Genomic DNA, 17,653 nt, shown 5'->3' with positions numbered 1-17,653 from the left:
AATGTGTGAAAAGAAATGTGTGTTTCTCTTCTCTACATCTCGGAGCGGAGGAGACGTCTTTCCACAGCAGAGCTCCGTGTGAAACAGCAGGAGACACGAGTGAACAAGTGTGTGTGCTGAACGTCGTCACCCACGATTTTTTTCCCCCCGACGGCTCGCTACAAACCTTAAACATCCCATAATATGCTTGCGCTCTCAGCAGCGGTACTCAAATCGTTACAAGGCAACTAAGCAGGTTGACTCGCGTTGCAGAACAGCGCTGCACAGAGGCTCCAAAACGGAAATGAATGCAAATATTCTGGCTGTGCTATTGCTGTCGGTGAGATCAGTATGTCATATGAACATTATTCCTGAGTCTCTGTGACATATTAGGATGAATTTACTACCATTTGCTTTAGATTTCTTACATACTGTTCCTTTAATGTGTGTGTGTGACTAATAGTGTGTGATGACAGGCATAGGCAGGATAAAAGGGGCATGAGAGCTCACAATGTTGGATTTTCTCCTCCACAGCTATTCAAATGAGAAAACCCTCTTTGTCCCATCAGGTGTGGGCAATGTCTTGAGAAGTCAAGACTGTGTATATTGACCGAAAACAACAATGAAGATTAACTAATTTATTGATATATTTCTGCATGTTCCTGTAGGATGTGATCTAAAACTTAGAGTCAAAGTCCAACTTAAACCCAACAGGTATTCAGGCCATATAACAGGATTCCTTGTGGCTTTGGCTGTTATCTTATATTCTCTGTGCTAAAGGGGGGAGAAAAAATTTTCAATTTCTGTGTTGGATGAACATCCAGCCTAACCATTCTCCTTTGATTTCATCAAGCTACGATTTTAGAGACTATAGTTACTTTCAAAGGAATTCCAGGTGACCTGAGGTTAGAGAATTCACTCAGCACTCTAAAGCCTGTGCCGTCTTTGAATTCCAGTAAAGAAAACAAACAAAAAAAAACTTAAGCTTAAATCACAAAACGGAATATAGATACTAGATAGACTATCATTCTCCCTGCTAGAGAGAAAATCTCTCCTCTTCCTCTCATACAACCACACACAGTAGGGAGTGAGAGGCAGAATGACAGAGTGTGTATGCATGGAGCACAGTGCTAGTGCTAGCTATACAAAAAATAACAGAGAGGTGTAAAATGGTTGCAATAAGAGGACAGAGAGAAAAGTAAGTTAACATGGAGGGAAGAAGAGAGAGAGAGCAGAGAAAATGGGTAATTTCAGCCTGTTGTGCCACACCGGGAATCAATATTTAATTCCTTTGTCTGCTATGATCAGAAGCTTACCACTCAATACCTCTCAGTCGACAAAATCATATGTGCAACACAGAATGGCTTTGCTGGACTTGGACTTAAAGGCTTGTAACTGGATAATCTCCTGGAGTGAGTACATTGAAGCTATTTCTACTTTTTTGAAATAATCTTCCTTCCATGAGCAGGGTTGAATTCAATCATTCCTCTCATTTTCTAGAAAGAGCGAGCAGTCCGACAGTTGTGTACATCAGCATTATGTCACATTAAATAAGCATAGGGTATCAGAGAATAGTGGTGTGCCATAATCAGAATGCAACAAGCAGCATCAACCAAGTGCCAAATGATAAAAACAACTTTTCATTATGTGTGTGATGATAATAATAATTCCGTTCCGCACTGTGGTCTTTGGAAAAGCCATTTGCAGCTGTTCAACTGAAAAGCATGTCCCAGCCATCCAGAAAAGAGTGACTGGGATATTAAAGAGACAAAACGAGAGAGGGGGGGGGATTAAAAATAGTTTTTGGAGTTCTTAATTGAGCTTCAGCGTTTTTTAGGTTGTGGAAAAATGTAATAAAAGGCAGGACAAAAACACAAGACAGGTGGTGGCTGGTTGGACCGTCTATGCTCAAGGCAGATTTTATGACTGCGACATCATATCTGACAAAAAACACCAGACAAATAAAAAACAAAGACTGAGCTGTGATTTCAGCTGTATTTACTCATAAACAGAGAAATAGTCAGAAGAAGAGTATTTTTATATTTCAGTCAAGAGAAAGAGAGAGAGAGAGAGAGAGAGAGAGAGAGAGAGAGAGAGAGAAAGAGAGAGAAAGAGAGAGAGAGAGAGAGAGAGAGAGAGAGAGAGAGAGAGAGAGAGAGGATGACACATAGCAAAAGAGCCAAGGGCCAGACTTGTACCCAGACCACCGGAGCACACACTCTGCCAGGTGAGTAATAGGTTCAGTTCCCTTGTAATAAACATCATCACCGTGAAGTTTGTACTGTGATCATTTTGACACTATCAGAGGACAGATGTGTTGATCTGTTCTAAAGACCTTACATTGGTTCCCAGTCGGCTACAGAATAGATTTTAAAGTTCTGTTACTGGTTTACAAATCACTGAATGGTTTAGGTCCAGAATACATGAATGACATGTTAGTAGAGTATAAACCCAGTAGAGCTCTGAGATCTACTGACTCAGGTCAGATAGTGGAGCTCAGAGTTCAGACCAGACATGGTGAAGCAGCATTTAGCTGTTATGCTGCACAACTGGAACAAACTACAGAACTGAAATCAGCCCCAACTGCCTTGCCTTGCCTTGCCTTGCCTAGACTAGACTAGACTAGACTAGACTAGACTAGAGTAGACTAGACTACACATTTTGAGGAGGTGAAAAACAGATTGCATCAATAGGCTTTTGAATATTTTGGTCCCCAATACCACAAAGGGTGGCTGTAGAAGTTAATCAACACCCCCTCTGACTCTGAATGAACAGAGGCTGAGCTGAGGGGTTACTGCAGAGCTTTTGTATGAGACTGTTATGTATTACAATATTCTTTGAAATTCACTTTTCGCTTAATTACAGAATGAAAAAATTTGATCATGATCATCAGCAAAAATGTTGTCATGTACCACCTCACAGAAGCAACACAGATATTACATTGAATGATATCAATATGTGCCAGTCCCAGTAAACATTAATATAAACAATGGGCAGAGAAAACCCTTATTTTACTGAGAACTTCTTCTGTAAGGAAATGGGAGTGAGAAGCTGCATTAAGTGAATTTAAAGTATTTTCCAGACAAACTACAGTCAGTGGAAATAGAGAGATAAAAACATTTTAATGTAAATCATGATTGCATAAGTGAGATAACCAATAAGTCATAATAGGTACTGGTAAAGGCACAGTAAAACAGATGGCAAGGTACATCTAATGCATCCCATGGGGCAAATGGATAAAGTATACTGCATATTGATGTGCATGCCATATGAGTAGTTTATTTATTTCAAATTTAATTACAGGATAAGCCCCTTGAGATGCATCATGGTGCATCACAGTGAAGAGGTCCTCTGTACTTCTCTCTGATCAAATGATTGCTGAGTGGGTTAAAAGTCAACTTTGCAGAAGATTGCCCACAGAGAAACGGTGCACTTAGGGAATAGGCATTGATTAATCCCAGCTCAGAGCAATTATGTATATTCCAAGGCCATAGGTTATACACAAATTAGGCTGTAATCTGTCTTTAATTCATTTAGCGGGCATCTATTAGGTAGACATGAATCTGGAGAAAACTCTGGCTACATGACTGCACCTGCTTTCATCTATTACAAACAGTAAGTCTTGCCTGGCATCTGCAGGCGGGGCGAGCTACAAACTGCTGTTGGATGAATGCATCACACTGCAGCACCTGACGAATGTCACAGCCACGAGTAATAACAGGGCTCATTCTTCACTTAGCACACACATTCATATGTATTCCACTACTTATGTTCTGTCGCTGTCATATGACGCTGTGATGGAAAGGCCACGATGGCAGTCACATTAATACCGTCTGAGGCTGAGCGGCTTCTGCTCGTGATTATGCAGATTCAAGGAGCCTACTGCAGTCATCCGGCGCCTTCCCTGACAATACAACAACTGTGGTAATTCAAACATATTGCCAACAGCGTACTATTTCAAACATTATGCCAAGCATTCTGTCAAACCATCTTGGACGGATGCATGGCCATAAAGTCACAGACTCGTTCTGCTGATTTATCGTCAGCTTTTTTCCCCCAGGTTTTTCTTTCTTATTTTTGTGGGAAAACATAAATTAGACAAATAAATGTCACCTCCATGCGTATTCTCTAATGTGAATGATGTTGATATTTACCATTTACAGTGGAATTTCGAAGCCAGCCCATTGTCATTCTTTTTTCATGTTTGAAGGGCTGTCATGGTGTCATAATGCAATTAAAATATCAGCCGTTATTTTTCCAGTCAGCGCATACTCTAAGAACGAGTACAAGAGGACGATTTGTCACAGCGAATACAAATTATGTTTGAAATACACCACATTTGGAAATTTGCAACAATCTATTGCATTTGAGATTTACTGTGAGGATGATCTAAATTATGCATGGTTATTGTTTATGTGGAATGGTCTTTATGTGAGACTTTAGTAAAACTGTTTTACGTAGAGGAGGATTGGGACTGGTGTATACACACAAAAAGGTTCATTCGTGCAAAAATATATGTAAGCCATTCAATTTCCAAACAACGGCATATATTCCTTTTCTTTGTAAGCATAAGTTTGAATGCTTTCCACAGTGTCACTAAGACCTGTAATGTCATATACAGGACAGACAGGAGTCAAGAGTGAACGCTTGGGCTTGTGTGGGTTGTGAAGCAACAAATCCCTGATTCCTGAAATAGAAAGGTGACTGGTCTCACAGTGGTTATAGATCTACTGCTGACTGCTCTAGCTGTGACTGGAAACAAGTTAAATGAGTTAGATGAAATTAGTTGAAGAAGTAGTATGCTTGGTGATGCATGTACTCATGTTTAAACTATACCAGAAACACTCCAAATTATTTTAAATTCTTACTTACTGTATGTGATTGGACCAAGACAGGAAGTTAACCCAGGTAAAAAACACAACATGCTCAATGACAAATCTGAATTTGAATCTGAAGAGAAAGAGAAAGATGCCAACGGCCTCAAAAACACCAGTGCTCCAATCATAAAGCATAAAGCTTTGGGACTCCAGTGAACCACGGTGAGAGCCTTTATTCACTAATGGAGAAAGCTTGGAACAGTGGTGAAAACCATATACTGTATATATTCTCAGCTGTGAAAGGTAGGCTAAATATAATCATAGAAGGCTGAAAACCACAGGTCGTTTCTGTTCTTATCTTGATCATTCTTTCTGTTCAGCTCAAGCATGTGGGACCCTCCGTTCATATCTAATGGGTTTAAAATAATAATAATAATAAAAAGTCTAAGTCTACTGTACTGTATGTAATTGTGGGTAATTTTGATATGATTATGTACAGCCTATGAATAACTACTAGCTAGACGGGTCCAAAGGGATGCATAGTTTTTTGTCAAATAATGTGAACATTTTCCGCAGATTTTAGACTTTTCACTTTGAAAAGCAAAAAAAAACTTGAAAGGATTATAACTATGCCCATTTATTTCTTAAATGATTCTGAATCATCAGCCTACACGTATGTCTATATATCTACAGTGTACATCAGTGGAGACGGGTGCATGTGGTAGAGAACAAAAGGCAGAGAATAACAGAGAGAACATAAGAGTGGGCACATGAATGAAGAAAACGTTTTTTACGGCAATAATGGTGTGAGGGGAAATTAGTTCCATTATGTCACAAGGATTTTCTGCGGTAAGTATATTGGGTAACAAATTTAGCTTTCGATACATAAGGAGATAATTAAAGGAGCCAGTGTGGTTAGCATATGGGATGTAATTCACAGCTCATTATTACTTTCATCACCAGTACCTCCAGTTCACCTCAATGGTATAAAGTCACTTATCTCTGTGACAAAAGTGACAACTGTATCGTTTGTGTACATTTGACTCTTTAAAACTGTAATTCTTGATTCCACTCGAGACAGCTCTTGGTGATTAAAGTAGTTTCACAGTTTCATGTTCAACTCAGAATGTTTCACTGGGACTGGTAAGTACACAGTTGTTAATGATAATGATGGCCAAATAGCCATGGCCCTGTCATGGGCTGCTGCTATCAACACATACACATTCCATGGAAAATGTCCTAACATGTTTGTCCCACATCAACGTCCTATTAAAATGAAGCAAATACATATATGCTTGTTTTCCAGATGTTCTGCAGGTGCAGCTTGTCATCTCTTGCAGCTTAATGTGCTACAATCCACCACGTGTAATGCTGTTCATTCGTTTGTAAAATCAGGATATATCCAAATGTTTCAAGAAAGAAGGTTTACCAAGATAAACAAAATAAATAAAGAAATTGAAGATAATGCTGTAATTACTCTAAGCACCACAAATGAAAAAAAAAAAAAAAAATGCAGTTAAGGCTAATAAGACAACCGTGTCTCTACATTTGGAGAGAAACAGGTAAATCTGACATAAAGGCTAGAACATAGACCATAATATGAGGCATGTCTTCACACTTCACAAGTATACACACAGGGAGAAATGTATACTGGTGGACACAAACAGACAATTGCACCGGTCCATGAGGATATGAAGGATTTGCCACTGTGGTCTTTCTTCAGTCTAACAATGCTCTGTCTACCGGTGACCATTTGTTTTCAAATGGAGGTACCTGCTACAAGCCACCCACACACCAACTGGAGACTCGACACACGTCTCTTGAACAATACCCAATTAAAGCACAAGCCCCCCCTCCATTTGTTTTGTATTCCTCTGGCCACCAAAGCTCTTCTTGTTTCCCTTCATTTTGCCTTGTTTTTCTCTTTCTACCCCCTTGTTGTCCCTCCTTCTGGTGTAAATCGCCTACAAAAGGAGCATCTACTTGTATTATAATTGGTTCCCAAGCACCCATTCCAAAATTATCAGTGCAGCAGCATCTCCATTTGGAAGATAGGTCCCAGCAAAGTAAGATAAGTAGGAAGTATTACGACCGTTGCACAAACATGATTAATGACATGCTTAGACCTGTTTCTAAATATTGGGAGGTGGGGAGCGTACCTGGGGCAGCTCAGTGCCTCTCTAGATGATGAATAGAGCGATAGAGCGTGCCAGAGACAGCTGCCACCGAATGGACAATTAGGTACACCGAGACAAGACGAGACGAGACGAGACAAGAGGGTAAATAAAGAGTAAACACAGAGGAGGGATTCTTGCAGGATTCTTTGGTTAGTTCAGTGATACTCTGTAGAGCTGTAATGATGCATTTGACCCTTTCCACTGCTGCAGGTTGTAACCACTGTGGAAACATTTGAGCAGTTCTGTGGACACCTTCTTACCACCAGCACTATAGGTTTTTATCTGAGATCCAAATCAATGGACTGTCCATTCTGTCTTTGATACTACATAAAAGTGCTTCTTTCAAATGCAAATGAGTGGATATATCCTTTAATTATTCATAATGCAACACCTCAACAACTTTTTACTTTTAAATTACTACGGACAGGATGCTCTTCAAAGCATCTATAATTCATATTTCTATTATAGTATATCAAATGTCAAAATGCGTGTCGTGATAAATTTATAAAGGATGTCTGATTTACAACTTCACCATTTTGGTTCACTGCTGCAAAAGGATGCCGTTTTCTTTTTAGTAAAGAGGCTCTAAAACGCCACTGCACATCATCTCTCTGCTCACAGCAAGAGACACACACTTACAGTAACTTGTCAATATTTAGTAGCAAAAGAACCTAAGGAGCTGGTTGAGACCAAAACCAGAGCAAAAAGCAGAGTGGAAATTGGACTTTCATTAATAATTCTCTCATACTCTGTATGCGTTCAATAAGTAAATAAGCAGTCAACAAACTTGCCATATCACTACCACTAGGAGATGATGGTGATGAAGAAGATGATGATAACTATGCTTGTAGCTTGTTTCTGTCTCACTCAAGTCATCAGAGAAATCAATTACATGAGTGTTATGACTACAAAGTTGTCAACAGTGCCAGGTAAAAGCTGAGTTCTTACATTTAATTTGCAGTCAGTCAGTCAGTCTTTGGCATACAAATACAATTCTGTGTGGGAGTCATTACTAATAATATAAAAAAAATTATACTGTCTTTTCTTTTGGTTTGTAAACAACTACCTGACTCCTTTCTGTCACGTTTGCCATTTCCTGTCTCTCTACAGCTGTCCTGTCCATTAAAGGCTAAAGAGCCCCAAAAATATCAAGAAAGAATCCAAAGTAAATGGAAACAGGGAGAGTGAAAAAGTATAGCCTCTTTTCTCACAGGACAGAAGTGCACTAAACTAAATTCGATCAGTATAGGCAATAATCAAATAATCTCCAAAGACAGCATTAAAATGTACCGCAGCAAAATGCACAGGAGAGTGAATATGAATCAGAAATAGGCACATAATACAAAACATAGATGATTAAGCCAGAGGTAAAACGATTTGAATTGAGAAAGCGTCAAGCTGAGAGAGAAATTGTTCTCACTCAATACTGTAGAGTTGAGTCAATCAAATACCTATAAACACACCTGTACATTTCCCTCTTTCTATAGCCATATTCACAGCAGCCTAAGGCCTCCTGGGTTTTTCAGCCACTTTGAAAGACCATGTTAATGTCATAAACAGCTTCAGAGAATAAATGAATTTCTTTCTTTTCTTTTTTTTTTTAAACGGAGAGGAAGCAGAGACATGACGTGCCACTTTCATTAAGAAACATCAAAAGTCAAAGTTACTTTCTCGTTTTCCTTAGTTTATTCTCTTTATATGGCTTTGGCACAGCGATACTCATTGTGCGGCTCGTCAAGCTATAATTGGTGGCTCGCATGGTAGCTTCCTATGTGGTAACACAGCCAGTACATTTTTTCAAATGTGCTACACAAACATACAACACTGCACTACAAAAACGCAAACATCCGAATTATACTTCTCCCTTCACCCAAATAATGAAGGTGAAAGGAAGTATTTAAAGGGGGCATTGTCAAACCTGGCAACGCAGCCCGCAAGCGTTGTTTACAACACTTGACCGCAGTGCACGTTTGCCGGCAGGCTACGTTAGCTCCGTTAGCCAGCGTGATGGACCGTTTTTAACAAGAAAAAGGGACAGAAACCAGCTCAAAAACCAGACGGACAGACACAGTGTTGTAACGAATAGTGGAGTGGGTGAGGAAAATGAGTCTGAGGAAGCAGCAAACAAAAATCAGCACGAAGACACCAAAGAAGGGACGAGCAGGCAAACGGTATGTGTAGCCAGTAAGAAACATACAAGATGAGCACAGAAAATTTCAAGACAAGTGGACAGACAGATTTTTATTTGTTCTGCATGGCATGAACCCTCTGTAATGTGCAACTTCCCTCACTGTGATTGTAACAACAAACTACACATTAAGAAAGTCAAGGACATGCATGCCCAGCTTCCGCTCATCCCAGTATTAAGGTAAATATGGTCTTAAATGAAAATGTATTGGCTGTGTTGTTTCTTTTTTTGTGGGATGTCCAATTTATATGTAGAAATGCACATTTGCAAAGGTGACTTCGCATGTTGTCACAAAAGTGGCTCTCCTCTTGATTTTGCACTGCCAATGAGGCTCTTGTGAAAAAAATAATGAGGATCACTGGCATAGACTATCTGCAGCTTCATTACAGCTCAGTTTCACAGGTAGTTTGGGAATTGCTACTAATTATTTAGTAGTGTAGGTAGTGCAGTTGAATTATATTGTAGTATCCGTACGCTCGTGACCTCTTTCACTGTACCTGCCCAGGTAGAAGTGCAGGAAAACGAATCTTCCCTAAGAATGGATGACTAACCCAAAGACACAAATAATAATATAGTCTGGTATAACCTAAAGAGAGACAACGCGAGTCAGGAGAAGATAAGTAAGGAAGATTTTAATGAGGAAAATGAGAGGGAGGGAAGATGCATTGCTTGCTGCTAATGAAAGAGGGAGATTAAGAGGTGATGGAAGGAGAGATAGCAAGGAGGGGAGAAAGGGATGTAGTGCTTACGGGAGGGAGAAGGGGAAGAACAAGAAAGGATGAGGAGGCATTGGAGGATGAGGAGGAGGAACAAAATGAGAGCAAGTGACAATGAAGTATGTTCTTTTCAAAAGTTTCGAAAAAAGTTTAAAGAGATGGTAGAAGTTGTGAAGGAAATGACTGCGAGGGCTGAGCACATCTGAAAAACACCCCCAGGTTGGAATAAAGACACTGTTTGGGAGAGTGACTCATAGAGCTGCTAAACTTAATCACTAGAATCGCCACTGCAGATTGTGTGTGAGTGTTGAAGTGTGGGATGGGGTGAGTGTGAAGTTTTATTTAGATCATACCCAGAATGTTATCCTTTCCCCCCTTTCTCAAAGTGACATACTTTAAAGAACAAGTCTCTTTTTCTTGTGATCATATTCTACTCATTACTGTACCAACTATCACATCATGTTACACACACCAAGAATGAAAAAAGGGGAACACAAAGAGAGCGCGAAGAAAACAAACCCGTAGAGAGTGTGAAGTGGAGGTATAGGATAGGAACACTGATAGAAGTAAATAAGTATAGTAGAGACGAAAAGTTGAAAGTATGGGGGCATCACAGCTAGAAAAATGTTTGCAATCCAACTGTCACACCAGAAAAAATATTGCTAGAGTGAAATGTTTGGAAAAATGTTAAGATGATGATTATATATTAAAGATCCCCTCCCATGAAAATCGTGTTTTTCGTGCTTTTCACATGTTCCTGTGGCATTTTTCTTGTGTTAGAGCACATATCAGCAGAAAAGGAAGTGCAAAATTGCATTTCTGAGTTTTTCTGCCTTCAAATTGCTGTGAACCAATGGCAGACTCAAACTGGCAGTTTCAGGGAGACTGGAGCTGACGTGTCACAGCTCCAGGGGAGGGCACTAGTGCTACAAGCTCCCGCCCCGTCGGTCAACTCGGGCTGTCCTAAACAATTATTTTTCTCCCGATTAAAGCTATGGTCTACGACAGGGTATATTTGTCGAAGGGCCAGACTTTTTCTCAACAGACACCCCGAGGGCCGGACATTCAAATAGGCCTAGATTGAAATTAAATTCACCTTTTTGCTTAATAATTTGGTTGTTTATATTTTATATTTTTATTTCTCTTGTGCACATCATTTTTTATTTAGACACATCTTTGGTGTTTTGTTTGATATAAAATTAAAAATCTTGACATAGCCCATCATATCATCATCATGCTGCTGGAACTTTACACTGCTGGCTTGTATCCTGAGACATGCCCTGTGATTTTCAGTTTAAATATGAAAAGGAGGCTGACCATCAGGTCTGTTCTCATGATACAAGTCAGTGGTCCTGAGTTGTGTGTCACGTGTGTTTCTCTTCTATAACACACACATTCTACATCTCAGAGGCGACGTCTTTCACGGGCTTACTTCACCTTTCAAACGAGGCAGAGCTCAGTGGGAAACTTTAGGAGAGACACAGGCCGAAGGCACCGGGACACAACACCGGGGGAGAAGCAGGTCCGTGCAACCGCGTGCAGCTGTGCGCCGCGGACGTGCACGGAAAAACAACCGCGTTGCATCAAATGCGCGCCGCTACAGCTTTTGAGTTGGGAGCGCACATGACGCGCATCTCCATCTGAACGGCCCCCCATGCATGATGCACACACGAAGGTGCATGCATGATGCACACACGAAGCACACACCTTCGTGCCTGCAACAGGCAGGGAAAACCCTGCAGTCCAGCCGGCTCCCCAACAACTGCGGCCGGCTGCAAGGCGTTTCCTTAGCCCAGTGCTGGGGCTCACAGGCACACACAAACAATGCGCTGGGACCATAGACTGTAAAGGCTGGGACACGTGTTTCCGTGTCCCAGCGCATTGACTTACAGGCGCCGTAGGCACAGAGACCGAGAAATACAGTACTTAAACTATTAGAACTCAGTCGCGGGCCACATTGGAACGACCCCTGGTCTACGATTTGAAAGAGGATGAGAAAAATTTGAAAAAAGGACCTCTCACACTGATTGGGTCGCTCTGCGCCGCGGAGCTACAGGCCGACTCTTCCTGCTCCTCTCCCCCAGACACAGGACCCTGTCCTGGGTCACCCAGCACCAAGAGTCTCCCTGTAGCATGAGGCTGTGCTCGGCGCTAGCCTACTAATAGCGGCGGCGCCAGTCCCGATGCCGCCGCTGTGCACCGGCTGTCGGTGATGAGGCGATGCCAGTTGCCGTCGTCGCCGTCCCCGGCAACGGGACCGTGGCGACCGCTGGTACGAGCAGCGCCGCCATTAGCAGCCGTTAGCACAGCCTCATGCTACAGGGAGACTCCTGGCGCTGGGTGACCGGCCACATGGTGCTGTGTCTGGGGGAGAGGAGCAGAAAGACCAGGGCCTGGAGCTCCGCGGCGCCGCAGTGCAGAGACCCGCTCAGGCTGTGGCTGGAAGCGGCTGTGTGTCGGGGAGAGGAGGACGACCAGGGGAGCTCAGCAGGGCCGCGGTGTGCAGGGTGCAGAGCACCCCGGTCAGCTGCAGCTGGAAGCAGCTGTGTGTCGGGGAGAGGATCAGGGAGACTCGACGCAGCACCGGTACTAGTAATACGGGCAGCAACACATTCTGTGCTTCTGTACTGTGCTTCTCTGAATACTAGTGGGGCTTTTTTTCGGCAGACCGACCGGGGGTGGGGGGCAGCAGGCCTGAATTGGTGGGTTCATGTGTCTGTGGCTGAGCTGCTCAGAGCGGTTACACCTACTTTCTAAGCGGAGGGGGTGGGGACAATGCGGGTCGAGGAGGAGCAGGCGAGACGAGGGGATATAGGGTACGAGCCAATGGGAGCCGGACGGGGCGCGCGGCGCCCATTGGTCAATTTCTATGCAGGCCCACGGCTGATAGACTGAATGGATTGTTTTGGTTCTTTTTGCTATTTATATTGTGTATATCGGACCACAGGACCATAATCGCTGTATAAACGATGTTAATAATAATTACCAATGCTCCAAATCGTAGACCATAGCTTTAATCGACAATTTTTTCGATTAGTCAATTAGTCAAACGATGAATTTTTCGACTAATCTAGCGATTATTTTTTGGTTGACGATTATTAATTTCCAAAAACACTGTGGGATGCCATCTCCATTTTGCAAAGGCTGCAGATAGGGATGCACATGATTAACCGTTTAAAGGCGTAGTTCACCCCAAATTCAAATTTCACTCATTATCTACTCACCCTCATGTCAACTAAGAGCTGTGAGGATTTTCAGAGTCCTCCGTGCCTTCTCTGAGTTACGGGGGGGCCGCGCAGCAGTATTTGTCCATATAATGGTTGTTAATGGATACCAACTTTCTTTGTCCGAAAAGACACACCAAAAAACATCCAAATACCCCAATGCTGCTCGTATGTAATGTCCCTCTTGTATTGAATTTCTCAATTCAACAATTTCTCATGTCTCATGTCGGGGCTTCAATACAAGAGGGACATTGCAGACAAGCAGTATGGAGGTATTTGGATGTTTTTTGGTGTGACTTTTTGGACGAAGAAAGTTGGTATCCATTGACAACCATTATATGGACAAATACTGCTGCGCAGAACCCCCCCCCCCCCCCCCCCCCCGTAACTTAGAGAAGGCACGGAGGACTCTGAAAATTCTCACAGCTCTTAGTCGACATGAGGGTGAGTAGATAATGAGTGAAATTTGAATTTTGGGTGAACTATCCCTTTAACCTTTAACAAAATAACTTTGAACTCATGGAAGCATGTCGATGACTTCCACTTGTGACTTCAGTCATATTTCGCAGAAAAAGGTTAATCAGAATCTTTTTTTTTTGCTGAATGTGATTGTCCGACAACAGACTGACCAACACAGTCTGAAAACCTAGTGTAGTTTTGAAGTAGCTAAATTTAAATTAATAATATTCAATTTACAAAATATATGGCATTTGTATTGATAAAATCTGCTAATGTGATACTACGCTGCATCAAGTTCACACTCCCACTGAATTGATGTTTAGTAGTTGGATCTCTGGCACTAATGAGAAGTCACTTTTTGTGGTTGATATCTGAAACATACTGTCATGGTACTGGGTGGGTAAGAGGTGTGGAATATCATGTTGAAGCTTACACAGACCCAGAAGAGCATAGTCTTCAGCACCTTTTAAACGAAAGTATTGCAGAAAAAAAATTAGCACTAAAGCAGCTTTCAAATAAATACATCTTTTTGTGTTGACTTGGCTCAGTGCTGGTTGTGATAGTTAGTATGTTTTTACAAAAATACCCAAAAAGTCATGGCCATATTTTTTTTTGCGACTTTCCCTGATAGTACACTCAGAGTATCTGCGGTGCACTTCAGTAGTTGGAGTAGAATCGCAGACAGCAGATTTCAGCGGCCAGAGAAGGTCTACCGCCGGTGTTCTCTTTTTTTCAGTTGTGATAATGCTGTGAGCTGCCATTCACAGCTAGCTTTTATACTGTATATCTGAAATGATTTGCAGCAAATTTAATTACAGCAACAGTGGTACAATGAGGAGTGTTAATAGTTACCTTCTGTATATCTGACGTGAGTTGCAGCAGAGTGGGGGAGGCTGTAGCTCTGAGAGTCTCTGTTCCTCTGACTGGAGAGTTCAGACTGACATAAGCCACTGCACTGCTTTGTAGGACAACACTGTTATCCTGTAGGAAACACACACACACACACACACACACACACACACACACACACACACACACACAGAGGTGTTTCTTTTTTGCACAGTGGCCTTTAAAAAAATAAGGAGCAAGCAGAGGATTTAGGGGCATGCACAAATATTCAGATTTCCTTTTCATCTGCCACCTGTTAATGACAGATTCCAGATATTTTGAATGCCCCCATCCGTGTTTCACCACTGTTACACAAAAAAAGGCCAATTCATTGGTTGCACATGCTCAAGTAGATGAAAAAATTACTTGCACTGTCTCCAATTTTTAAAATTTTCACCTACTGTTTTGAGTGGGCCTCCTTCTTTTTTCTAGTAACAATTAATTGTGGTTATTTCCACTTAGATTTAAAAAATCACATACAATATTCAGCTCAACAGCCTCTAGCAAATATCACAAGGAACCAAGTCACATGTTGACATTTAGTTCTTTAGCTGTTAGCTGGCTTAGTGCCACCAAGCCCAGGCAATAAGCATGTCTGAAAAAGCTTTTGAAAAAATGAAAAGGTATGGTGCTGTACTATGAGATGGTACTGTATGTATATATACATATATGCATGTTTGCAGTGATATATTGTGCTTTTACATTTGTTTAAATAATTTTAAAAGCCACGACTTCTGACCTGTACTCTGACATTTAATACGATGCTCTTATGCTTACTGACCTTTCCCCACTCGTAGGATCCAATGTTTCCCAGGGCTGAGCCTCCCCATGAGCAAAACACAGTGGTGCGGTCTGGCACCCATCCTTGTTTGGTCTGCTCCGTCAGTGCCGCAATGAGCTGGTTCATGATGGCTGAAGCCCCGCTTCCCTGGTCACTGTCATGACGACTGCCTACCAAGACATACCGATCTGAAATAAAAAAAATAGTTTCAAAAAATTAATTAATTTTTGCCACTTGAGAATGTTTTAAAATGTGCCCATAGCAGGAAATCAATCAATCGTTTCACTTATGTCTGACTATATGCATTCTAAGCTCTTGGTCAGTTCCTTACTTTTGTTTAAATTACTAGTTCAAAGGCTCAAATTTACCTTCTTCTTTTGATATTTCAACATATCACTCACTTTTTTTTTTTTTAGATTTTGTAGAAATGGAGGTTTTATTTTCCATTGTAATAATAAAGCTTGTTTTAAAAAAAAATAGTATAGTGCAATTGCCTGATTCTCTCCACACCACAAAGACAACAGAAAAAGTGGATAGAGATTTTGTTGTACTTTACAGCTGCAGCCCTAGTGAACATTTGTACCAAATTTGAATAAGCTCCGACAAGGTGTTACTGAGATATTGTGTTCACGAAAATGGCTCTGGCTGCTGGCGGCACAGAGGCATAAAAACATATCAAACCTGCTGCCTCACAGCAAGATACTTACTCTGATGCTATTTCAGGCTAGAAACCCTCTCAGGCTCACCTCACTGGAACCTAACACCCACTGATGTTAACATGAGATGACCCTGAATGATACAGTCTTTTGAAAAGACATACAATAACAAAGCAGTGAATTAAAATTCCTCCCTTTGGCGGTGACCAAAAAGATTTGATCTGTGTATCCACTGTCGACATCTAAAAAACAAGCTGGTATAGCTACAGCAGTGTCCTGAAAACTGGGCAACTGTCTTTGGTCTTTGTGCTAATAACTGTTTTTAACAGCTCATTGTTGCATTTAACTCCTAAATTCCTTTTGGGAATAGCGGGGTCTTTAGGAAAAATAGAGAACCCTGCTATTACGAAGTATGGAAGTCTATTTTCGGAAAGGCGGGGTGTAACCTGATGAGCACTAGCAAACACTGCCACTTAGATTCACACATTGCCTAAACAAACACATAGACATGGCTTTTCTGTATGCCCTATGTTAACAACCTAATTATTAGGGTCTTACATAACAATTGAATTATATTAGTAATAACACTGAAGCTGCATTCACAATCACCACAGAGGAGTCAGATTCACAAGTTGGAAAGTTGTTCTTTGTGTTCATCTGCAGTGTGCACAAGGGGTGGCTGCTATAAAGTGATGTTTTATATTATAATGTTTTTGGCCATTTCCAGTGTTTCATAGCTAATATTTAAGTTTTGTATTTAATCTACATCACTCTACAGTATAGGTGGACAGCAACCAATGAACTTTCATCATTGTTCAGAAGTTTCTTACCATCGAGCAAATCTTAACTTTTGCCCACCACACCCCTGTGAATATAGCTTCAATAACTCTGCATTCAAGTGAATTTTACCAGCTGGAACCTAATTTTACCAATAATTGTCTCCACATGAATGCAGGGTAATTACCTGCACTCTCTCACTGAGGTTGGTGAGACACAAAACACCACAGCTATTGGAAATTGGCTAATGAGTAGACCGGTCAGTGTCTGCAACAAAAAGACCACAGGTGTTTCCTGTCAGCAGTTGCAGAGCAAGTTACACAGAGCTCTCCACTGTGTTATAGTATTGTAATCATTGGCAACATTTTGATTCATTTGTGGGACTCTGTTGTGCTTGTAATTCTATGAATTAGGGGATGATGCTTAATGGAGAAAACTATCCTGCATTTTAGACAGGATTTCTCCTGTTTCTAGTCTCTCCAGTCTAGGACTTCTTTTTTTGTTCTTTGATTTGCATTTTATTGTTTTTTTAATGAGCAAGTTTGGGGAGTAACAGATTAGAAGTAACAACAATACGTATTTACAACACAAAATATGAGTAACTTTATTCTGTTGCAGTGTAAAGAGGACCTATGCAAGATTTATTCACCTTCATTAAACAGCTTTGGAGTAATTGTGATGGTTGAATTACTTGTTATGGGGAAAATGGAGGCTCTCTGCCTTCCACCTAGCATCTCTTGGCTGAAAACCAACCTTGCAAGATCAGTGCCTCCGGCCTGGTGTCCCAGCTCTCATCTCAGTGGCACATGACACAGCCATGCCCCGTAAACTGTAATCTCTTGTTTATGACAGATAAGACTACGCAAATATACACATCTTAAAACATACGATACAACATTCTCCACCGCTCCATGGATTGCCTTCTCGCCAGCTTTGTTGAAAACAAATGCACATGGCTGGGGGGAGGGGGTTCATGAGTATCTATTGCTCT

The 17,653-nt window shown here is 41.3% G+C and overlaps 1 protein-coding gene across 3 annotated transcripts in view; it reads right to left on the bottom strand.

The window, feature by feature from the left end:
- The window catches only part of naaladl2 (N-acetylated alpha-linked acidic dipeptidase like 2), a 557,200-nt gene that overhangs the window by 143,466 nt on the left and 396,081 nt on the right, over positions 1-17,653 (bottom strand). For all 3 annotated transcript variants that reach the window (XM_085773820.1, XM_085773822.1, XM_085773821.1), the window contains 2 exons: positions 15,230-15,417; positions 14,413-14,541 (listed from right to left, as the gene is read on the bottom strand). In XM_085773820.1, coding sequence (XP_085629946.1) covers positions 14,413-14,541; positions 15,230-15,417 — 317 coding nt within the window. The remainder of the gene's footprint in view (positions 1-14,412; positions 14,542-15,229; positions 15,418-17,653) is intronic.

The sequence above is a fragment of the Trachurus japonicus genome, chromosome 4 (genome assembly GCF_045865225.1).
Source record: "Trachurus japonicus isolate A0001 chromosome 4, Traja_1.0".
Classification (NCBI taxonomy): Eukaryota; Metazoa; Chordata; class Actinopteri; order Carangiformes; family Carangidae; genus Trachurus; species Trachurus japonicus.
The sequence above is the reverse complement of the archived record's forward strand: the minus strand, read 5'-3'. Positions and strand labels throughout refer to the sequence as shown.